Below are 24707 nucleotides of genomic sequence, written 5' to 3'. Positions count from 1 at the left end.
TAGTCAAACCCCGCCCATTTCTACAATGTATCTACTTAAAATGTGATTTTAAACTTAACCTTAATGACATTGCTAACCTAAACCAAGACCAAAAAGCAAATGTTTGTTTTCATGATTTTTGGGGGGTGTGCCTGTTCCCACGCATATCTGCCTTCTCATTGGCTATAATGGTCCTACCTGAATTTGCCTCCTTGACAACTGCCTTCCATTTTTGAAGAAATGTATTTTCATTGTTAGAGCCGGCACTAGAGTATCTGGTCAACATAAAGGATAATCTGTCGACTGTGCGAGGGTTTGGCAGATGCGTCCCAACAAGTCCAGGCGTTTTCGCATGCCGTACAACGTCACTTTAAATAGCCTGATCCCTGCCACGCCCACTGTCCCGACTCCCACCCTTACCTCAGTGCTCCTACTCCCATTCCGTTTGTCCAAATAAGAAACCGGGCTAACCGACGCCGATTCCCGGCAAACATCTGCCATATTGCTCCGAGCATGTAAAATAACTGTTCCGGGTCCTCATCCCAACAAAAAGTAGAAGTATTTCATAAGAGAGAAAGTTCTACAAACCAAGGGGAAGCATCACATTTTCCGCGAAAATGCAGAAAATTGGCGATGATCGAGTGGCTGGATAATATTCTTCAATGCAGACTCCAACCAATTTTCATAATCAATTTGGATTATCGTTGATGGCGTCGTCGGCATAGAGCTCAATTGCTTATTCTATAGGAGACATACAGCAATATACCAGTTTCCGCCTTTTCACACTGCGGCGAATAGGCCTACCTGCGTGAAAGATAAAACGGAGGTAAGTTCCCACCGTTATATGGAACTATATGTGATAAAAGTTTTGTTTGAATTCTTGCAATTGTGATTTTAAAACAGGCTACGTTGGACTACTCACCTCGCATTGTTAGTATTTTAACATTCACTCTCCCTTGGATAGTTAGTCCTCTGAAGATGCGCGCCTGTAATGGCTTTTCCGCAAACTTGTCACCCACTTGCCATACAGAGAAATATACTTGAATGTTTTCAAATAATTCAGGATGACAGAAACTCCTGTCAACTGGAGTTTGTCCGAATAGGCTATGCGCTGATCTCGTGGTGATGTTTGTTTAGGAACACTGCGATAAATGAAGGTCATGGTTTGAAATGCCACGAACTATCGCACAATAACAGTTTGGAAAGAAGAAAATCGTGAAAACGAATGTTTTGGACGTCCTTGGTTTACTTTGGTTGTGTAGGAAATAGCCTATAACGAGATATAACCTACAGATGATGAAACGTAAAAGGTCCCACACCCTAAGGAAAGTTACCGGAAATGTTTAGAAGGGTGTGATTGCGGCCCGCAATTCGGAGCGTTCCTTCATTCGCAGGAACCCCTCTTTATTGGGTCCAATTCTATTGGTCAATTTTTAAGCTAGGACTCCGGTACAGTAGCTGGCGGGAGGCAGCGGGCAACACCAGTAACTAATTAGTTAGGACACAGGTAGACAGTGACCTTCGCCCCCGCCTTCAGGGGCAACACTTGTAGGTAGCTAGCTAGCGAGCTAGGACCATAGCTGCGGGAAGGAGGGGTGCTGCAGCACCCCCTGAAAGATCAGAATAAAACAATTATAATTGAAAAAGTATTCACAGAAGTAGTGCACTCGGCCTTATATGATGTCTGTAGCACGGGCAACACTTTTTTTAGCATCTCTGCTTTGTGGTATCATTGTGGTATAATTAATGTGCAATATTTTATAATTACTTAATAAAAAAAATATTTCACTTTCTACATTTGCACACACTGTACATATATTTTTCTATTTTCCTTTTCTACTGTTATTGACTGTACATGTTTTTTTCACCTTTTATTTAAGCAGGTAGGCCAGTTGAGAACAAGTTCTCATTTACAACTGCTACCTGGCCAAGTTAAAGCAAAGCAGTGTGACAAAAACAACACACGGGATAAACAAACGTACAGTCAATAACACAATATAAATTATGTATACAGTATGTGCAAATGAAGTAAGGAGGTAAGGCAATAAATAGGCCATAGTGGTGAAATAATTACAGTTTAGAAATTAACACTGGAGTGATATATGTGCAGATGAGGATGTGCAAGTAGAAATACTGGTGTGCAAAAGAGCAGAAAAAAACATATGGGGATGAGGTAGGTAGTTGGTTGGATGGGCTATTTACAGATGTCTGTGTACAGCTGCAGCCATCGGTAAGCTGCTCTGACAGCTGATGCTTAAAGTTAGAGAGGGAGATAAGTCTCCAACTTCAGTGATTTTTGCAATTCGTTCCAGTCATTGGCAGAGGCCAAAGGAAGTGTTGGCTTTGGGGGTGACCAGTGCAATATACCTGCTGGAGCGTGTGCTACGGGTGGATGTTGCTATGGTGACCAGTGAGCGGGGATTTACCTAGTGAAGACTTATAGATTACCTGGAGGCAGTAGGTTTGGTGATGGATATGTATTGAGGGCCAGCCAATGAGAGCATTCAGTTTGCAATGGTGGGTAGTATATGGGGCTTTGGTGATAAAACAGATGGCACTGTGATAGACTGCACCCAATTTGCTGAGTAGAGTGTTGGAGGCTAATTTGTAAATGACATCGCCGAAGTCCAGGATCGGCAGGATAGTCAGTTTTACGAAGGTGTGTTTGCCAGCATGAGTGAAGGATGCTTTGTTGCGGAATAGGAAGTCGATTTCTAGATTTAATTTTGGATTGGAGATGCTTAATATGAGTCTGGAAGGAGAGTTTACAGTCTAGCCAGACACCTAGGTATTTATAGTTGTCCACATATTCTAAGTCAGAACTCTCCAGAGTAGTAATGCTAGGCGGGTGGGTGCGGGCAGCAATCGGGTGAAGAGCATGCATTTAGTTTTACCAGCGTTTTAAGAGCAATTGGAGGCCACGGAAGGAGTGTTGTAGTATGGCATTGAAGCTTTTTTGGAGGTTTATTAACACAGTGTCCAAAGAAGGGCCAGATGTATACAGAATTGTGTCGTCTGCGTAGAGGTGAATCAAAGAATCATCCGCAGCAAGTGCGACGACATTGATGTATACAGAGAAAAGAGTCGGCCCGAGAATTGAACCCTATGGCACCCCCATAGAGACTGCCAGAGGTCCAGACAACAGGCCCTCCGATTTGACACACTGAACTCTACCTGAGAAGTAGTTAATGAACCAGGCGAGGCAGTCATTAGAGAAATCAAGGCTTTTGAGTCTGCCGATAAGAATATGGTGATTGACCTTGGCCAGGTCAATGACGACGGCTGCGCAGTACTGTATTTTATCGATGGTGGTTATGATATCGTTTAGGAACTTGAGCGTGGCTGAGGTGCACCCATGACCAGCTCGGAAACCAGGTTGCATAGCGGAGAAGGTACGGTGGGATTCTAAATGGTCAGTGATCTGTTTATTCACTTGGCTTTCGAAGACTTTAGAAAGGCAGGACAGGATGGATATAGGTCTGTAACAATGTTGGTCTAGAGTGTCTCCCCCTTTTGAAGAGGGGGATGACCGCGGCTGCTTTCCAATCTTTAGGAATCTCAGACGATATGAGAGGTTGAACAGACTAGTTATAGGGGTTGCGACAATGGCGGCGGATCATTTTAGGAAGACAGGGTCCAGATTGTCTAGCCCAGCTGATTTTTAGCGATCCAGATTTTACAGCTCTTTCAGAACATCAGCTGTCTGGATTTGGGTAAAGGTGAAGCGGGGGGGCTTGGGTCAGCTGCGGTGGGGGTTGCAGTTGGTGAGGCCAAGTGGAAAGCGTGGCCAGCCGTGGAGAGATGCTTATTGAAATCCTCGATTATCGTGGATTTATCGGTGGTGACAGTGTTTCCTAGCTTCAGTGCAGTGGCCAGCTGAGAGGTGCTCTTATTCTCCATGGACTTTAATGTCCCATAACTTTTTGGAATTTGTGCTGCAGGATGCAAATTTCTGTTTGAAAAAGCTAGCCTTTGCTTTTGTAACTGACTGTGTTTTTTGGTTACAGACATCCCTGAAAAGTTCCATATCGCGGGGACTATTCAAAGCTAGTGCAGTGTGCCACAGGATGTTTTTGTGCTGGTCAAGGGCAGTCAAGTCTGGATTTAACCAAGGGCTTTATCTGTTCTTAGTTATACATTTTTTTGAAAGGGGCATGCTTATTTAAGATTGTGAGGAAGGCACTTTTAAAGAACAACCAGGCATCCTCTACTGATGGGGTGAGGTCAATATCCTTTCAGGATACCCGGGCCAGGTCGATTTAGAAAGGCCTGCTCACAGAAGTGTTTTAGGAAGAGTTTGACAGTGATGAGGAGTGGTCGTTTGACCGCGGACCCATAACGGACGCAGGCAGAGGCAGTGATCGCTGAGATCCTGGTTGAAAACTGCAAAGGTGTATTTAGAGGGCAGGTTGGTCAGGATGATATCTATACGGGTGCCCATGTTTATGAATTTGGGTTTGTACCTGGTAGGTTCCTTGATAATTTGTGTGAGATTGAGGGCATCTAACTTAGATTGCAGGACGGCCGGGGTGTTATGCATATCCCAGTTTAGGTCACCTAACTGTACCAACTCTGACGATAGATGGGGGCAATTAATTCACATATGGTGTCCAGGGCACAGCTGGGGGCTGCGGGAGTCGATAACAAGCAGCAACAGTGAGACTTATTTCTGGAGAGATTCCATTTTAAAAGTAGTAGTTCAAACTGTTTGGGCATAGACCTGGATAGTAAGCCTGCGGAGTTCTGTCCATCTCGACAGTAGATTGCAACTCCTCCCCCTTTGGCAATTCTATCTTGACGGGAAATGTTGTAGTTGGGGATGGAAATGTCAGTATTTTTGGTGGGCTTCCTAAGCCAGGATTCAGGACATCAGGGTTGGCGGAGTTTGCTAAAGTAATGAATAATGTAAACATAGGGAGGAGGCTTCTGATGCTAACATGCATGAACACAAGGCTTTTCCGGTTACAGAAGTCAACAAATGAGAGCGCCTGGGGACACAAAGGGCCTGGGTTAACCTCTACATCACCAGAGGAAAAGCGGAGGAGTAAGATAAGGGTACGGATAAAGGCTATAAGAACTGGTCGTCTAGTGCGTTCGGAACAGAGAGTAAAAGGAACAGACTTCTGGGCGTGGTAGGATAGATTCAGGGCATAATGCATAGACAAGGGCATGGTAGGATGTGAGTACAGTGGGGGTAAACCTAGGCATTGAGTGATGATGAGAGAGGCTGCATCTCTGGAGGTGCCAGTTAAGCTATGTGCGGTCTCAGCATGTGTGGGGGGTGGGGCAAGGGAGCTAACCGAGGCATGTAGAAAAGGACTAGGGGCTCCGCAGTAAAACAAAACAATGAGAGCTACCCTAAACAACGGTATACAAGGCATATTGACATTAGAGGGAGGAATAAAGCAATCACCGATGTTGATTGGGAGGGACAACAATGGGTACACATTGACAACAACATGGGTAGATGGCGATGAATGGGTAGAGAGTGTCAGTTAGCTACACACGGCCTAAGTTTGAGGCTGGGGCCCGACAGATAAACAAAATTAAGTACCGTGTTAATGAACACGTTACTCTGTTGTTTTTGTCGCCCTGCTTTGCTTTATCTTGGCCAGGTCGCAGATGTAAATGAGAACTTGTTGTCAACTGGCCTACCTGGTTAAATAAAGGTGATTTATATATATATATATATAAAATATATATATATATATATATATAAATATATATAAAATCACCTTTATTTAATTATATATATATATATATAAAATCACCTTTATTTAATTATATATATATATATATAAAATCACCTTTATTTAATGATATATATATATATATAATTTTTTTAAATATTTATTTGTGCAAGTAGACTGATTGGGCAGCTCACCTTCCTAGGGGAGATTACATCATTTTCTAAGAGGAAATAGGAAGCATTTTTGAAAAGGGCTGTTTGAGATACAAGTTTGAGGTGGGGTTTGAAAAAGTGTTTTTTTCTCCAATTTATGCTTTGGCCACATACAAGTATAGGATGAGTCAACAACATTATTTGGATATGAATATTAACTTAAAAGTAATTTTCACTGAGCAGTTACTTTGAACACAAGCATGAAGATGCCCACATTGGGATGCTTGAGGGGGCGCGTTCCAACAGGTGTAGGAAAGCCCAATTGCAGGAACATCCCACATTGCAGGCCACAATCAAAATCCAATCAAATTGTATTTGTCACATGCTTTGTAAACAACAGGTGTAGACTAACAGTGATATGCTTACTTACGGGCCCTTCCCAACAATGCAGAGACAACAATAATAAAGATAACACAAGGAATAAATACACAATGAGTAACTGTAACTTGGCTATATACACAGAGTACCAGTACCGAGTTGATGTGCAGGGGTACGAGGTAATTGAGGTAGGTATGTACATATAGGTGGGAGTAAAGTGACTAGGCAACAGTATAGATAATAAGCAGGAGCAGCAGCGTATGTGATTAGCTTGCCAATGCAGATAGCATGGTAGCTATTTGGTTAACTATTTAGCAGTCTTATGGCTTGGGGATAGAAGCTGTTCAGGTTCCTGTTGGTTCCAGAGTTGGTGAATCGATACTGCTTGTCGTGCAGTAGTAGAGAACAGTCGATGACTTGGATGGCAGGAGTCTGATTGTTTTTAGGGTCTTCCTCATACACCGCCTGGTATAGAGGTCCTGATGGCAGAGCTCGGCCCCAGTGATGTACTGGGCTGTACGCACTACCCTCTGTAGTGCTTTGCGGTCGGATGCCAAGCAATTTCCATACCAAGCGGTGATGTAGCCATTCAAGATGCTCTCAATGGTGCAGCTGTAGAACTTTTTGAGGCTCTGAGGACCCGTGCCAAATCTTTTCAGTCTCCTGGGTGGGAAAAGGCATTGTTTTTGGTGTGTGTGGACCATGTTAATTCCTTAGTCATGTGGACAATGAGGAACTTGAAGCTGTCGACCCGCTCCACTTATAGTTCTGTGGAGGGGGCGTGCTCTGCCCTCCATTTCCTGTCCTCCCCACTGTGACTCTACAGTTCTGCTTAGCATCCGCTTCATCTGACCACTTCTGTATTGAGTGCATCACTGGTACTTCCTGTTTGCTTATAAGCAGGAATCAGGAGGATGGCGTTATTGTCAGATTTGCCGAAGAGAGGGTGAGGGAGAGCCTTGTGTGTGGAGTAAAGGTGTTCAAGTGTTTTGTCGCCTCCAGTTGCACAGGTGACATGCTGGTAAAAATGAGGTTAAATGGATTTCAGTTTCCCTGCATTAAAATCACAGGCCACAAAAAGCACACACTATTGGAATGCTCGCAACATTGTTTCCTCTCCGGGGTGATGACAGTCTACTCTGTATTCAATCAATTCATCTCATTTCACCCTCTGACTACAATGTTTCATTTTATGGTGTTATTTGTGAAGTTTCCCTCCATGTCCTTTGACATTGTAAGTAAGTTCATAAGTCACCTGGAGGGTAAAGGAGATTCCAGGATCTGCTGTTTTAAGCAAATGTGACAAACACCATGCATATGTGTGCTATACGGACCAACTACTCCATCAATTAATTAAGTTAGTGGCATACTATTGTCAGTATGTTTCCCATACATACTCTACTGTTTAAAAAAACAAAAATCCAGCTTTCTCTGAGAACTGCAAGAATGGTCCTTCCTCCTGTGCAAACAAAGGCAGGCGCCAGAGCGCCACAGCCCTATTAATTCACAGTAAGCATAGGAGTGTTCAAAGTCCATGCATGCAATCCCTGTTAAACAATCAATCAACAGACAGGAGAGGGGCACTGGGTGTCACACAGTGACTGGTTTGTTCGGAGCATCTCTCTAGTGTAGCTGGCACTGAGGCTTCCCTATGTGAATACTCTTAAACCCTTTTGTACCAAGAACTGTCATCGTAAGTGAAAATACCCCCCCCCCCCCCCCCAAAAAAAAAAAAAAAACACAAGGCATCTCCTGTGCCTAGGATTGTGTAAAAAGTGTGATGTTGGGCACAGATCTGCTCTCTCTCTGCATTAATTTGATGATCTGGCTTTGCACAACTATCAGTGTCACAGTCGGTGTGTGTTCTAAAATAACCAAGCGGGTAGTGTTGTCATGCTGGCCTCTTGCCCTCTGACAGACTTAAGACACAAAGGTGCCTCAGTAAAATGAGAATCAGGCCCTCTTGTTTACACGCCATTTCTAACAAAACGAGTAAACCTGCCAGTAATGACAGTAGCAGTGATGTCATAGTGGCTTTGAGTCTTTCACAGCATATCGCATTGCCTGTGTTGTAATTAAACCTACACAGCATCTTGCCCACTCAACTAGTATCAATGGCAGCATCTATGCCACAACAGCTGCTCTGCACTGTCAAAGCTTGTATTCAGAAAGCTAATGGATTCATCTGGGGAATGTCAGGAAGTCCTGCAGTAGGTGTTTGAAGCATCTGTAGATTGTGTTATACATTCTTATACACCAGGCCAACGCATTGTTGGAAATGTTGATGGGTCAGTTAAGGTTGTCAGTGTATTAAGTGTCACCAGCTCGCTCATGTTTTCATGGCTGAGTGACTATGCAAATATGGATGGATGCACCAGCACACCAAGATCAACATGACATAATAATCACATCACAAATTATCGCATAAAAGTTATGGATGCAAATAGTAATCCTCTTTTACCTAATGATATTTAAACAGTAGCTAGCTAGCTAACGTTAGCTAAATAAAACTGTCTGTCTTGCTAGCTGACTAGGCAGGCTGAGGTAAATAAGTACACTAGCTAACAACAGCTTAAATGATTTATTCCTCTTTAACAATATTTTCTTATAAAGACATATATGTTGAAGAAAGTGTTCTCTTTCCAGTTTTTTTATTTTATTTTACTAGGCAAGTCAGTTAAGAACAAATTCTTATTTTCAATGACGGCCTAGGAACAGTGGGTTAACTGCCTGTTCAGGGGCAGAACGCCAGATTTGTACCTTGTCAGCTCGGGGGTTTGAACTTGCAACCTTCAAGTTACTAGTCCAACGCTCTAACCACTAGGCTACCCTGCCGCCCCAGTCTTTTTGATCCTTTGAAGCAGCAGGTAGTAGGCAGGTTGTCACCGTTTAAAAACACCAACCGTCCTTGGAGAGCAATTCTGAGGTAATAATTTTGCGCGGACTGAGGCGAAATGGAATTAGAATTCTCCGAGTCCTCCATCCTTCCGGACCGCTACGAGAGCCAAGCAACCAGCATAGCAACGGACGCTTTGGTTCATTACGTAAACCGGTCAGAATTTTGCAAGTTCTAGCAACAGCCCTAGCAACCGAAGCTAGAACTCATCAAATCCCATTGTGAAGCCGAGGGGATACTTTTTTTGCCAGGGGGACACCATTTGGCATGACACCCCCACATTTTAAATTCACTAACACAACAATACGGGGTGGCAGGGTAGCCTAGTGGTTAGAGCGTTGGACTAGTAAACGAAAGGTTGCAAGTTCGAATCCCCGAGCTGACAAGGTACAAATCTGTTGTTCTGCCCCTGAACAGGCAGTTAACCCACTGTTCCTAGGCCGTCATTGAAAATAAGAATTTGTTCTTAACTGACTTGCCTAGTAAAATAAAGGTAAAAAAAAAAAAAATACATTCCATACAAATATTTGAGGCAGCTTTCCTTACTTGAACCATTTTGGTATGTTATCTAACAAAAATGTCTTGACGTCAGACTGTACCTGACACCAAAAAAGCCGTGTCCCTTTACCCCTTTGTCTGAATCTTTCTTTCTTTCTCAGAATGCTGACCTGGCTTAGAGTGCTTAGTGACTGGATCTGGCAGGACCGGTTGTGGTTCCCAGCGGGCCTGGGTTGGGCCAACCTCAAGGACCGGGATGGCCAAGTCTTCGCTAAAGGAAGGGATCTCTGGGTCATCTTCCCCATCGCAGCATGCTTCCTGATTATACGACAGATATTTGAGAGGTCAGTACTCCAGGCCCAAGACCAAGAATCCTTTGGGCCTTGGTCAGAAGTAGGAACCCCCTATTAATAGGGTGTCATTACCTGCCCCTCCTCATTTTGCAATGGCCTTGCTATGTTCCATTAGTTTGCTGTTGTTTTTAATCAGTATTGCTCAAATCTCATTTTCCTGTTCATTTTGCCTTGTTGACTTGTGTTCACTACAACCATCTTAACTGATTTACAGTCCCTACAACACTTTCCTCTCCTCCTTTGCTTCCTCTGACTATCTAGGACCGTGGCCGTTCAACTTGCCTCTTTACTTAGAGTGAGGGAGAAACCGCGTGTCAGAGCTGCTCCCAACACCACACTGGAATCCTATTTCTGCAATGCATCAAAGTTCCCCTCACAGGTAATTGCACAGCATAACTGTAATGCTACATACTGGGGTCAAACACCAACACCTTCCCAATCCTACATGTAGTAAACTACCATACAGTTCCGCTGACCAAATCCAAATGACCACACAGTTCAATAGCTCACACAAACACTGCACAACTCCTTAGTCAAATCCATGCACGATTACTACGTTAAATCGACCATTATTTAAAGTGTATTCAAAATTGCAGCACACTTTACAGTAAAACAATAATTCAAGGAGACAGTAGCACATAAGATTTTAAAGGGATAATCCACCCCAAACCATTAATTTCTATGATTAATTGTGTTAAATAACACTAATATGTAAAAACAATGTTTTTTTGTGAAAACATTCTGTTGTTATAACAAGGCTGGTAGCAATGTGAAAGTCATTGGAAATCTGCAGTTGAAGTCGACTACAAAACATGGCTCTCTCTGGGCTGGTTGGCTAGCTAGTTAGCAAACGTAGCTACACTACACACAATAATACCAAAGTCAATATCAGTAGGTGAAGTAGCTAGCTAGCTGTAAAATCACCTGAACAAACGAGTGCAGAGTACATTGCTATGGCAACAACAGCCGTTTCCCACAGACACACACAGCGCATTGCAAGATGGCACTTGGAGAAACTGAGGGTGCATTCGCAAATTCACTCTGGCTATCAACTCCGGTTTCAGAGCATTCTCATCTGAGTGTGCCAGGGAGCAGAATACTGAGGAATTTGCAAACGCGCAACACTCGTTGAATACGATGGGTGTCAGTCAACGTTGTTGGCAACAACAACAACAAAAAATAATTGTTGCCAGTAGTACAGTTAGTCACCAATGCTCTAGATAACATGTAGACAACCTAACCAGCTCGGCTAAGGTGAGTAAAATGGTCAGAGGGAGGTGTTCTCTCATTTGTGTCTGGAAGTAGCTAGCAATCTAGACAACTTCAGTAAGTTAGCTTAGGTGCTTGACTGCTGTTGTGAGGTCAGAACGCTCAGATCAACCCTACTGGACAATCTGACAACCCTCTGAATTTACGAACGCCCAGAGCGCACTCTGAGCACACTCGGGCACTCCACAGTGACTTTACGAACAAACCCTGAGTTGAATCATTTGGGACACTGTTTAGATTGAGCACATCTAAGCGAAATATATTATGTACTTCGTCACGTCAAGAACACATCCATCTGTTCATATCGTCAAGTATACCCACCCATACCATCTATTGGCTGATTTGGCGATCTGGAGTGCAGGTAATTCTTTTAAAAGCGTGAACCAGGTAGCTATGACACGTTCCTACAGGATTTCCTGATTTCACAGAAGGACCACATAGAGGTTAAGTCATTGTGTGATCTGGAATGACTCATAAGAGCCTGTTTCTGTAGCGTAAGGCAGCTTGATGTACAAGTTCACCCCCTGAACAGGACGTTAGTCTAGTTCAGGGCCTTACCCCCTATTTGCAGTCTGGACTCCCAACTTTAAGATTTCAGGGCAGACACTAACCACAAAGCCACTGCGTTGGTACACTAATGAAACATAGGCCTTCACCAAATAGACAGGAGTTTCATGTTTGTATTTGTTTTGGGGGGGGGTGGATTATCCCTTTAATTTATGAGTATATTGCTCTTATCCCTCGTTTCTCTCTGTCAGAGTTCAGTGGAGGAGTTAACTAAACAGTCGGCCTGCTCGGTGCGGCAGGTCCAGAGGTGGTTCCGACGGCGGAGGAACCAGGAACGGCCGAGCCAGATCAAGAAGTTCCGGGAAGCCTGGTACCCTTAGCAGCCAAGTGCAAACCCACAAGCCTTATTTTTCTATCTGTGGTTATACAGTCAGAGGCTACACTCATTTCTGTATTGAATATGGTTGAAATCAATTGTTTTAGCAAAGAAAGTATAGTACCGCTAACTGAAATGAATAGTAGCGGAGCAGATGAACATGGTTGAATGGAATTTGCACTTGCCCACATTTTAATTAATTAAACAACCTTTATTTATTTATTTCCGATGTGGGCGTATTTCTACTATGTAACATGTTATGTGCCTTCTGTAAAAGTACCTGCTATTGTCTTTACCGTGATTTGACGTGAGTCTTATTCACCTGATCAAAATATAAGCTCCCTTGTATAGTTTACAGGCAGTTGTAGCTTATGTTTTACTTTGTCTTGAAGGAGCCATAGTTTATTGGCGATCTGTTGTGTAAACATGTGAAATTGTTGTGAGCTGTGTGAAATTGTGTTCTGTTCAAATTGGGTTTCTGAGGTTGCTGTGCGTTCTCTTACAGTTGGAGATTTACCTTTTACGTTCTTGCTTTCATTGCTGGCCTGGGTGCCCTAATTGATGTGAGTGTCACAATTTACTGTTGGCATATATTTTCTCTAGCAATGCTTTGCCTTTGTAATGTTTTATACCTTTGCGTGTGCCATTTTGTGTTTGACACTGAAATCTCTTCCTAGAAACCATGGTTCTATGACATGGAGGAGATGTGGAATGGCTTCCCCACACTGGTATGTACATTCTGTGCCAACTTTTTTCACCCGCTTTTCTATAAGACTGTTGGTCTCTAAATTTTAATTGATTTTAAATGTTTAGTTGGTTTAAAATATTTACAAAGTCAGTCTCTGCCACAATATGGGAGAGTCACAAGCAAATTATTTTTCAAAGGTTCCCAGAACATGATGCTTATTTATCAAATTCATTGAGCTGCCTGATTGAAGATTCCAGTTTGGTATTTCTAGACACCTTTTATGAATGTTATGAAAATGTAAGCATGCACTATACTTTAAGTAGCTTTAGAAATGTCTGCTAAATACCATATTTTTTATATTCAATGTTTGTTCTTCCCTCTTATAGCCACTGCTGCCTTCTCAGTACTGGTACTACATGATTGAGTTGGGATTCTACATCTCGCTACTATTCAGTGTGGCAACGGATGTCAAGCGCAAAGTAAGTGGAGCCTAATTCAGAAACATCGACAATTTATACTCAGTACCATTACAGTGGTAACAGAAGAGATTGTTGTCAAGAGGGCAGAGAGAGCCATAAAAGACAGTTAACCATATCTCGGCAAATGTCCGTTAGGGAATCACAACTAAGTTAGGGAGGGAGGGGTGTTATTTTGTCTAGTGAATCTGTGGGTTAATGTGTGACCGGCACACTGTGGAAAGGTATGGCAGTGGAGACTGATTGACCATGTTCTCCAGACGTATTTATTTTCCAGCCGGCGAGTCCAAATGAAAGGGGGCAAATCTTCAAAACGGCTTCGGTTGATTTGACAGACACAATGAAATAATGGGGCCGATCCAAAACAATGGTGTCATTAAGTTAGCTGTAATTGCAGTGGAATTCCAAATTGGGCTTGTTTGTTTTTTGTTCAGTTTTTTTTTTGTAGGGTTTTTAATTGAGTTGTAATTGTAAAGTGCACATGGCTACATGCACTCAGTGTTTCCATTTATGAAAATTGCACATTAATAAATCAGCGTCAGCCTGTATGACTTCCCAACTATCTGTTACATGTCTCAAGTAGTACGCGAAGGCCAGCCTGGATAGAATGCACGTATGTACTAATTTACCATGTGCAAACCATGGTGAAACTTGCACTTCTGTAAAGCTGAAATAATTGGCTGGTGAAACTTGCATCCAGCCAACCAGAAAAGCAAGGCAAAGCCATTCAGGCATTCTTGAAAGTCAAGACAGTCTTTGTCCTGCAAAGAAACATTTATTTTTATAGTTGTATTTTTTTAAATTTAGCAAACAGTAGGCATTTAGAATTCAATGCGGTGATGCTTTATAACCACGTGCCATGCACAGGCCTACCTTCAAAATGATTCCCTAATCATCATTTATTTGAAAACAGTTTCCATTGAAAAATCAACCCCTGTCAAACAGATAAAAAAAAGATAATTTCTCCTATAGCTGCAGGCACACTGTCCATGACACATTTTCGTGACATTGACTTTGTCGAATAAACCTGGATCATTGGAAACATTTGAGACCTACATGACGCGATGTTGAAACCAGGTGTCTGTAACCGTAGCTTAGGTGTCCCTCCAGACATTTAAATCTTTGAACGTTTTGCTGATATTCCGCAGTGTTAAAGCTCTAATTTAAAATAACTGTAGTTCAGAACGACACATCCAAAAGAAACTTGATGATCAAGTTACGAGCGAGGAATGTCACGACCATGGTGGTGCCATATCCATCAGAACCAGTTTCAACAAGATTTTAAAAGGAACTACCACCACCTCTGTTATGACTGAAGCTGATGTGCAGTGCACAAAGTAAACTAAACATTTGCATAAATGACAAAGTCCCTCTCTCTCGCTCTCTTCAAGGATTTTAAGGAGCAGATTGTTCACCATGTGGCCACTATTCTGTTGATCAGTTTTTCGTGGTTGGTCAACTACATCCGTGCCGGGACTTTGATCATGCTGGTGCACGATGCCTCAGACTACCTACTGGAGGTACAGCCCTCCGCCAAACCCAATGTTATTTCCCCAACAATGCAATACAATGTCAAGCAAAAAGGCATCCAGCTATTTCACCATTACAATCCTAAAGAAAGTATATCCATTCCATGATAAGTATAGAAGAGTGAGTGTTATTTCTTTACAGAAAGTCATTGTATTATCATTATAACAATAAATGGTGCATATAGAATTTCTACTCACAGAACTGGTCATACTGTTAAGCCTGCCATCTAGAGGAGAGTATAGGAAACAGCAACCATATATTTGTTATTGATTTATTTTTCCTTGTTTTTTTTCTGTTCCTTTTAAGTCAGCAAAGATGTTCAACTATGCAGGATGGAGAAAGACCTGCAACTACATCTTCATCCTGTTTGCAGCTGTGTTCATCCTTACCCGCCTTGTCATACTCCCCTTCTGGTAAGACGCTCAGATCTTGGATGACACTCATCTGCCTCCTAGAGGCAGTTTCCCGGTCACATATTAAGCCTAATTCTGGACTAAGAAGCCTTTTCAACTGAGCTTTTACATTGATCTTGCTTTTTAGTCCAGGACTAGGTTTAATCTGTGTCTGGGAAACTGCCTCTGTATGTGTGAAGTATTATTTTCTGTCAGTGATACAGGATGCAATGCATTGTAGTGATTTGCTTAAGTCTTTGTCAAAAATGCTTTTGACTGCTAATGTAGATCTGTATTGACTGGATCTGTCTGTTTCTTCCCCCAGGATCATACATACTACGTGGGTGTACCCATTGACTCTCTATCCCCCTTTCTTTGGGTTCTACTTCTTCAACGGGTTGTTGTTTGTGCTGCAGTGTCTGCACATCTTCTGGGCTGGCCTCATCCTGCGCATGGCCATCAAGTTCCTACCTGGAAATGTATGTATTCCAAAACCTAATCACTATAGGGTGGTTTCCTGGACAGAGATTGAGCCTAGTCCAGAGCCCTATACTACGTATGTGGTTTGAGGAGTTAGCAAGGTAACTAAGTTCAACTCGGGATAACCGGTACTACGAACGTAATCGGAATCCTTCAGAACTAATCTGCTCCCGGGCAGGTTAACTCAGGGCTAACTCTATTTATCCTGAATGAAGTGTCTGAGCTGCGAGTTGAGGACAAATAAAATCATATTACCTTTCGCAAAGGTTGCATCATCATCATCACCTTAATTTGAGTAAGACAACTTATTAAATATTTTATGAGCCAAATGTTTTTTTGTGTTCAAAAATAGTTGTGTTAAAAATACCTAGCACATTGCACATTTAGTAATGACAGAATGCATTTGAATCTTCTCGTATAGTCAAACTTGTGTGCAAATTATTTTATCGATGGGAGTGGAGAAAAAGGTGCTCAAACTACGTACGTAATATAGGGCTCTGGAATATGAAGCTAACTGAAGCTAGCTAGCATTAGAAAACCCTAATGCCCCTAAGGACTAAAAAGCAAACTCAATGGAGAATTTCCATTGAAAGTGCTTATTAGTCCAGGGTGAGGATTAATCTGTGTCTGGGAAACCCCACCCCTATGTCAAACTGTTCTGAGCCTCACTGTTCTACTTTCTATCACCCAACTGTACATGTAAACCTACTGTTTGACATCACCACTCAAACTCAATGTTTACTTACAATTATTTTGATGTGGTTGTCTTACCTAGCTAACTTAAACCTAGAGTCCTCCATTGAAACAATAACAAAGCGACACCCCGCCTCTGTTTTGGTAAAAAGTTTAGGGATGGGCCTGGAGAAATGTAGCCACTCTCAAATTCATAGACGGGGCTATGGATGCAAGGACTGACCATCCATAATATAATTGTTTTGGTTTTAACCATGTTTATTACTGTTTGTTTACATTTAGATTATTATTTAGCTAATACACATTGGCGTGAAATAAGCTTGTATTTTGGGTTCTAATGTGGAATGAAAGTTGTCGTGGAAATTTCCTGTATTATCAAATCATGAGAGAGCAAACCACACACAAGTCAGAGTATATTATAAAGTCCCATCTTTAATTATATATGAGCTTCACCATAGCCCTGTGACTCTCAGATCAATTCAGTGTCTATAAATGAATTCTCTGAGAGTGCTTACAAAACAGTTCTTATACTATCTCAACATGACAATACAGTGCCTTCAGAAAGTATTCCCACCCTGACATTTTCCAAATTTTGTTGTGTTACAGCCTGAATGTTAAAATGGATACAATTCTGAATGTAGGGTCACTGGCCTACACACAATACCCCATAATGTCAAAGTGGAATTATGTTTTTGGAAATTTTTACAAATTCATTAAATTAAAAGCAGACATTTCATGAGTCAATAAGTATTCAACCCCTTTGTTATGGCAAGCCTAAATAAGTTCAGGAGTAAAAAAAAAAAAAAAATTCTTAACAAGTTGCATGGTCTCACTCTGTGTGCAATAATAGTGTTTAGGCCTCCTGAGTGGCTCAGTGGTCTACGGCACTGCATCACGGTGTTCGCTGTGCCACTAGAGATTCTGGGTTTGAATCCAGGCTCTGTCGCAGCTGGCCACGACCGGGAGACCCATGGGGCAGTACACAATTGTTCCAGCATCGTCCGGGTTAGGGGAGGGTTTGGTCGGCAGGGATGTCCTTTTCCCATCGCGCACTAGCAACTCCTGTGGGGGGCCAGGTGCAGTGCACGCTGACAAGATCGCAAGTGTATGGTGTTTCCTCCAACACATTGATGCGGTTGGCTTCAGGGTTAAGTGGGCATTGTGTGAAGGAGCAATGCAGCTTGGTTGGGTTGTGTTTCGGAGGATGCGCGGCTCTTGACCTTCGGCTCTCCCGAGTCCGTACGGGACTTGCAGAAAAAGGGGTAAACTTTTTTTTAACCAAAGACGTCATAATAGTTTAACATTTTACAATAGCTACCTCATCTCTTTACCCCACACACAAAGTTATCTGTAAGGTCCCTGATTTCATACCCAGATTCAACCACAAACACCAGGGAGGGTTTCCAATTAAAGAAGGGCACCTATTGGTAGTTGAGTAGAAAAATAAAAAAAATCTCTACAAAGATTACAGGCCTCCTTCCTACCTCAATTACCGGAGGAAAGAAGCCGCTCAGGGATTTAAATCAATAGGAGTTTAATGGCTGTGATAGCAGAAAACAACTGAGGATGGATAAACAACATTGTAGTTCAGGGGTGGGCAACTTTGATGGGGGTGGGTTCCACAAAAAAACAGAACTCATGAAGAGTGGCCGCAGTGGCCCACCACCACCTTGCAAGCAAAATATTTTCTTGACAGCAAAGATACACAAAAAATGTTTCTTTTGAAGCAAGTTTGATGCAATTGTAAAAGTTTTGTCATGGGCCAGAGAACAAAATATCAGTTTTACAGCTGATGTCCTGCAATTCTACACATTTTGCAATAGGGTGGAGGCAATAGGGTGCGGTTTTTAATACGATAACTGATGATCAATGGACCCCACCCCCCTGGTCGGTAATTTTACCATGCTCACTAAAAGTTTAGATAGCTGGACGCTAGACTAACATTCTAATCTTTTTTTAAAAAGCATTATTTGAATTGGTCCATGGGCCTACAAAAAGGCCCCAGTTGCCCATCCCTGTTGTAGTTACTCCACAATACTAACCTAAAAGACTGAAGACTAAAACAAGAGACTGAAGACTGTTTACATTAAGGCACTAAAGTAAGACTGCAAACAAATGTGGCAAAGAAATCAACTTTGTCATGAATACAAAGGGTTATGGTTGTGGCAAATCCAAAAAAACACATCACTGAGTACCTCTCTTCATATTTTCAAGAATGGTGGTGGCTGCATCATGCTATGGGTATGCTTGCCATAGCATACCTAAGCATACCCATCATTTTTTGGGGGGGTGAAAAGGAATTGAGCTAAGCACAGGCAAAATCCAAGAGGAAAACCTGGTTTAGTCTGCTTTCCAACATGTACTGGGTGACAAATTCACCTTGAAGCAGGACAATAACCTTAAACACAAGGCCAAATATACACTGGAGTTGCTTACCAAGATGGCATTGAATGTTCCTGAGTGGCCTAGTTACAGTTTTGGCTTGAAAATAGAGGCAAGACTTAAATTGCTGTCTAGCAATGATCAACAACCAATTTGACAGAGCTTGAAGAATTAAACAAATAATTATGTGCAAATATTGTACATTTTGTGGGCAAAGCGCTTAGACTTACCCAATATTTATTCAATGTTTAATTCAGGCTGTAACAACAATGTGGAATAAGTCAAGGGATGTTAATCATTTTTAAAGGCACTGCGACTTAAAAAAAAAAACGTATTACATTTTGTTATGGCATAAACACAACCAGTCATGTTTTCTTCTGATTTGCCAAACAATCACTTCTTTACTAGGCTACCCATGAACATTCAACAACACGCAACATATTACCAGCCTCCAAACAGCTGTTACACAAAACACCAAAAAGTGTACTGACATTTGACGATTGTCATTAGGCCAGGATTTATGTGTCAACTGCTATCCGTGCGCGTCTCAGCCACTCATAACTGCCTTGGCAAAATGTCAGTGCTCTCTTCGAACCACATCGCATTTTGGACTGTAGACTATACCACCTGTTTTCAAGTCCATTTGCTCACTTTTCATGCCTCTGACACGCAGTAATGATAAATAATGGTGTAATGGCTTACAGCTTTCTTGACATTTTTGTTTTCATTATAGGATCACGGTTTACCGATACGGCATACCCCCCCCCACTATTTATTTTGCTATACCACCTTACTTTCACCCCTGGTTGGTGCTAGTAGCCTAGTCAAGGACGCGTCAATGCAATGTTGGCACACAACGGCACAAACATAAAACTTGAATTTGTAGGTTTAAAATATCCCTCTAGTGGTTGACCTAATTTAAGAAATGCCATTGGTTGGTGGATATAAAGACTGTGGTCACCAACCTTTTGAGTCAAGATCACTTTTTGAGTCAAAAGGCAAGCTGAGTTCTACCGCTCAGATAAAACATGTTTTTGACGTGTTTAAAATAAATAATGTTAAGCCTATGCAACATTAACCTATTAAAAGCATTACTGTAGCAATGGGTTTGTTCAGTAGGCTTTAGGCCCAATAGATTACCACCATATGTTGGCTATGCTTGAATTGCACTGCCAATGCATTGTTCTCCTCAGACCATTTTTGTTTGATATATTTCAACATTTGAGGTAGGCTACATGATCACATTGGTAATAGATCAGTTGTTGTATTGCTTGTGAGGCACGGCTGAGTGAGCATCAATGAATATCATTTGCTTGTTTTTATTTTACTGGGTTGATGGCACCTGCCTCTGGTCAGTCTCAGCGGGGGGGAGACCGCAAGAAACTAAGGGCCGCTCTTCCTTTCCTCTGCTGCCACTGACCAAAAAGGGGACACGGTCTTCTTGTTGTTCAATCTAGTTATTTCCTTTAGACTTTGCTGAGGCCATATTACTGCAAAAACAACCGTTTTTGTCTGTCTACATGGTGATGTTTTAGTAGGGCTACTTTGTCTGTATAATTATTCCATTGCTGATATGTCTGTCGCAATGCTTGCTTGCTAGTAGTGCTGTCCATGACACAGAAAATACATATCTAGACACACCCTATGATTGAAAAAAATCTATTATATGTAGGGTACTGCGCTTGTCTGATGTTTTAAGCACTGCGGTTAAAAATGATGACACACAAATGACTAAAGCGGGAGCCAGAAATCAATATATCCTTAACAGAAGAAGGGCAAAAAAAACTGTTACAGGCTAAACCTCCCACCAGTGCATGTGAGCTGAGTTGTGATGTTGGCAATCCCGCTTCGTGGAGCTGTGCACAAGCTCCTTTCCAACCGCTCTGCTAAAAACCACTCTGCGCTCACCGGAAAAATTAAAATTAACTGCACCCATCTATTTTTGTGACTACCTGGAGCTACCATTTGGTTTTGAAGCATTTAAACCAAACCATGTGGATCTGAATAAAAATTATTTGAATAAAGATGACTACATGTCATATTAAATAGGTCAGGAGCCAGACAGGGAGCCTAAAGAAGGAACGAAAATGAATTATTTTGGCTTTATTTCAAGGCTATAGCCTACAAAAATACTTTGTGAAGCATTTTCGAGTGTGACACAATAGGCTGGTAGGGACATAGGGCACTCTGCATTTAAAAAAAAATTGTATTAAATTATTCAAGTCTATAAATTGTGCTAATAGGCTGTGACTTACTTATAAGAAAATACAAATTAAATGAAAAATGACTTGCTAGTGCCTTTTAAATTCATTTTTAGAAACACTAGTTTGGCCGGTCTGGCTCATGTGATGGTCCCTGGAGAGCAGGTCAGCAGCAGAGAATATCCTCTCCACACCTGCAGAGCCACTGGGGATGCTCAACACCCTTTTGGCCACTCTTGCCAGGCTGGTCAGAGATGTAGAGTTGTTTATTTTATTTTTGTATAGGCAGGCCTGACGGTTTTTAGGCAAAATAACCCAACCAAAATGAAAAGCTTGAACGTGGGAATATGCAGGGCCTATTGGTCCAAAATCAATTTTGGCCTATTGTAAATATAATAGACCAAAAATGAATGACACGTTTAAGAGATCTGATTTCTTGTTTCTAAATACGTTGCTACAATGACACACTTAGTGATCTACCCGCCTTGTTCCTTTCTTTTAGCATGTGTATGTAGTAAGTACGCCATGCTGCTTTCAGGATATGTGTCTTTTCAGATTCCACAATGATTCTTTAGTTGTGGACATGACATCACTGCACTCCCTCTCTTGCTGTTGGTCCTCATCTTTGTAAGTCACCTTTTAGCACCTGTGTGTTTTATTATGAAAATATTTAGCGAACTCCATGACAGTAGCTAAGGCATGGAGCTATTAGCAGCACACAAGTAGACTACAAATTCTTGCTGGGGCGGTCATGACCTGTGCTGGTGAAGTGAGTGCTACTGGAGTGAAATTGGAGCGGGCGAGAAGGCCGACACTCCAGTCTCCAGTCAAATCAGGTGTGTGTCCTTACTCAAAATTGACAGGAGCGCTCGAAACAAAAAGACAATGAATAAATTGACAACTCGTAAATGGAATGAAATAAACCACTTCTCACAAGTGTAGCTTAGGTTGTGCACTCTGCAAACAACATGTCCACTCCTGCAATGGTAAGATTGTTGTAATAATGCATTCAATATATTAACAGAAATTGCCGTAACCAAACATTGTAGAATTGATGGGAATTAATGGTAAATGTACTACTGGTGATACTGGTGTGCCTTCCCCACGGCCTCCGCCTGTCTGATTGTCTTGTGTACAATACATTTAAAAAATATATATATATATAAATTTGCCACTGCTCAACTAAAATCTTGGTCGACCAAAAGCCCATCGATCAAACAATCGACCGGTCGACTAAATGGGGTCGGCCCTACTTGGTAGTATAATTTATTCTCGCCCAGGCATGTTTACGGAGCGACAGGTCTTTCTAAAATCCAATGACTCATGTAGATTGTACAAATGCTGTGGTTGACTTATAGTCTACAGTTTCAAAGTAGCCTTTAACTGACGATCTAAATACACATCCCCATGAAGCTGATTGGTTGGTATGCAGATGCTGCATGGACGTTCAGAGAATATGAGCAAAGTCGAGTCCTGGACGTGCGCAGAAGAAGCCCCGGGACCTCCAGCTGCTAGGAAGCGGGGTCCAGAAAAGTTGGCCCTGCAGCCTCTGCCTTAACTTAATTTGACCTACATTTTACAAAATAACCTAAATGTACTCTCTCTCCCATCAGGATATCGTTGAGGATGAGAGGAGCGACAGGGAAGAGACTGAGTCAGACGAGGAGGATGATGACCATGAGAAAAGGGAGAAAACAAAAAATGGCTTTGTGCAGAATGGCAATGGCCACACAGTGCTTAACAACAACCACCACCACAGCAAAATGGAGTGATTTGTTACAGAGACCAAGGAGGATGTGTCAGGAATGGGGAAGAACAACTCCCATGTGGCCCAGGCCATGAGGCCAAAGTATGGCAGAATGGATGGTGGAAATGCCACACACAAACACACGCACACACCACTGAATGATATATATACAAATAATGCTAAAGATCACACTCCTTACAAGGCCCAGATGGGTTTCACTGCTCTGTAGATCACACTAGTTGAAGGAGGGAGGGGAGAGTTCAGGAAAGACTGCAATGGACCCAAACACACAGTAAAACTGTGTGCATGGTCTGAGTTGTCCAGTGCCTTAGCAACAAACTGTTATTCCCTATCATTTCTATCCATCCCCCTCTATTTCTTACTGTTCTGAGTACTTACATTGCAAATCATTCACTAAGGCAGGGTTTCCCCAAACTGGGTCCTGGGTTCCCGCTCTGAGTATTGCTAGACTTAAACTTGACTGTTCAAATGCTGCCTTCAGTACACTGACACCCTTCCCAAATAATGACACACTGAGGTAAATGACATGCAATGTGCCAACACTTAAAACTGCCAAGAGAGATGAGGTGCTCTTAATGACCACAGCATGGTACAGGTCAGTAGAAGTGTTCAAATCACCATGTCAGACCACTAAAGCATACTGTAGCGATTATGGAAAATTAGTCATTGGTTTTTGCCCCTGCCATTTTGTTATTGGATCAGGCACTACTATTGTTGCCATGGCATTCTTATTCAACCTGGAATGTGCCATTGTTGTTAATGTTCTTGGGTTAAGATTTTGTTGAAAAAAATATGGCAGTTAATAATTAAGTTGTTTTAATGGTTTAAAAGCTGACAAGTTGGGTTTGCATTGTGTGGATATTTGCCTTAGTTTATGCCGGTCTCCAAATGCAATGGCTCTTGGGGTGCAGAAAGCACACAGCTTGAAATAATACTTTTTAAATGTTCATGTTTTGAAAATAACTTTTTAGTTGTCAGATTTGGTTTTGTTTTATTTTATTTAAAAAGTCCAGTCATTTATCCAGACACATTTCAGAGAAATGGTCCAACTTACCCAAACCAGTCCAACACTTAATTCAACCAGACTGGAGGAGAATATATTCAGTAAAATCTTTTTTTTTTCCTGCCCATTCATCCAAAGAGGCACTTTATGGTTTTCAGTTATGGGTCAGCATAGACCCAATACAACATAAAGCAAAATGACCGTCCAGGCCATACAGCGAGTTGGATTATGATTGGGGTTTACAATTACACTACAGTTTTCATTTCCTATTTATTTCATTTTTATGGAGTCCTTTTCCATTTCTTTGTAAAGCGTTTGGTTCAATTCATTAAGTTTTTTTAAATAAAATGGACACCAAAGTATGTTTTAGTTTTGCCTGTGCCTTATGTTACGTGTAAAAGTATATATATATATATAAAAATCTCTCACCATGTCTTTTTAATTTCCTGTCTACCATCTTGCTCCATCTTTCTTTATTCAACTCTCCAATATGGATTATTTTTATGTCCCAAATGGCACCCTATTACTACCTACATAGTGCACTACATTTGACTAGACCCAAATGGTGTGCCATTTGGGATGCATATGATCTCCCTGCAGTGCTGTAACATGTCCTTTGATCCCCTTCACTTCATGTCTTAGCGCAAACACCTATCCCTATGACCCCCCTTTTCCCCAAAAAAATAAAAAAGCTTTCCCCCAACTAGTTTCTTATTTTGTCATGTTGCAAAGATATGATAAAGGTTATTGTGAATTTAATGGTCGTCTCCTGTGATTATTTCTTTATGAATAAGTTTTGTGTCTCTAGTTCAAAGCAAAGTACAAACCGTAGAAGGTAAAATGACAATGGTCCCGTCTGCGTTCCATTCCTAATTCCTCGTACTAATTATAGTGTCACTTCCCTTCCGTTGTCCTAATGCGGGCCTGCTACAGTCATGTCAGCTGGGGGGTCACATCCTTCTCAAAACCCATTGGAAGAGCTGTGCTGCTGCTCCA

At 41.8% G+C, this 24707-nt stretch overlaps 1 protein-coding gene across 1 annotated transcript; it reads left to right on the top strand.

The window, feature by feature from the left end:
* The first annotated feature begins 413 nt into the window (after window positions 1–413).
* On the top strand, window positions 414–24470 carry LOC135552414 (ceramide synthase 2-like). Its single transcript, XM_064984011.1, has 11 exons — window positions 414–805; window positions 9755–9937; window positions 10208–10325; window positions 11974–12092; window positions 12604–12661; window positions 12776–12826; window positions 13173–13265; window positions 14654–14782; window positions 15099–15205; window positions 15510–15663; window positions 22554–24470. The coding sequence occupies exons 2-11, from the start codon at window positions 9756–9758 to the stop codon at window positions 22710–22712; spliced, it is 1170 nt and encodes a 389-aa protein (XP_064840083.1). The 5' UTR covers window positions 414–805; window position 9755; the 3' UTR covers window positions 22713–24470.
* The last annotated feature ends 237 nt before the right edge of the window (window positions 24471–24707 follow it).

The sequence above is a fragment of the Oncorhynchus masou genome, chromosome 13, assembly GCF_036934945.1.
Source record: "Oncorhynchus masou masou isolate Uvic2021 chromosome 13, UVic_Omas_1.1, whole genome shotgun sequence".
In the NCBI taxonomy this organism is placed as follows: Eukaryota; Metazoa; Chordata; class Actinopteri; order Salmoniformes; family Salmonidae; genus Oncorhynchus; species Oncorhynchus masou.
Note: the sequence above shows the minus strand (reverse complement) of the source record. Positions and strands in the feature narration are given on the sequence as shown.

What these genes read in the sequence shown, in the direction of transcription:
- LOC135552414 (XM_064984011.1), top strand. Translation starts at nt 9,756, where the DNA reads ATGCTGACCTGGCTTAGAGTGCTTAGTGACTGGATCTGGCAGGACCGG. An exon ending in GCCTGGGTGCCCTAATTGAT is followed by an intron (nt 12,662 to 12,775) that starts GTGAGTGTCACA and finishes ATCTCTTCCTAG; the next exon opens with AAACCATGGTTCTATGACAT. An exon ending in TCAAGTTCCTACCTGGAAAT is followed by an intron (nt 15,664 to 22,553) that starts GTATGTATTCCA and finishes CTCTCCCATCAG; the next exon opens with GATATCGTTGAGGATGAGAG.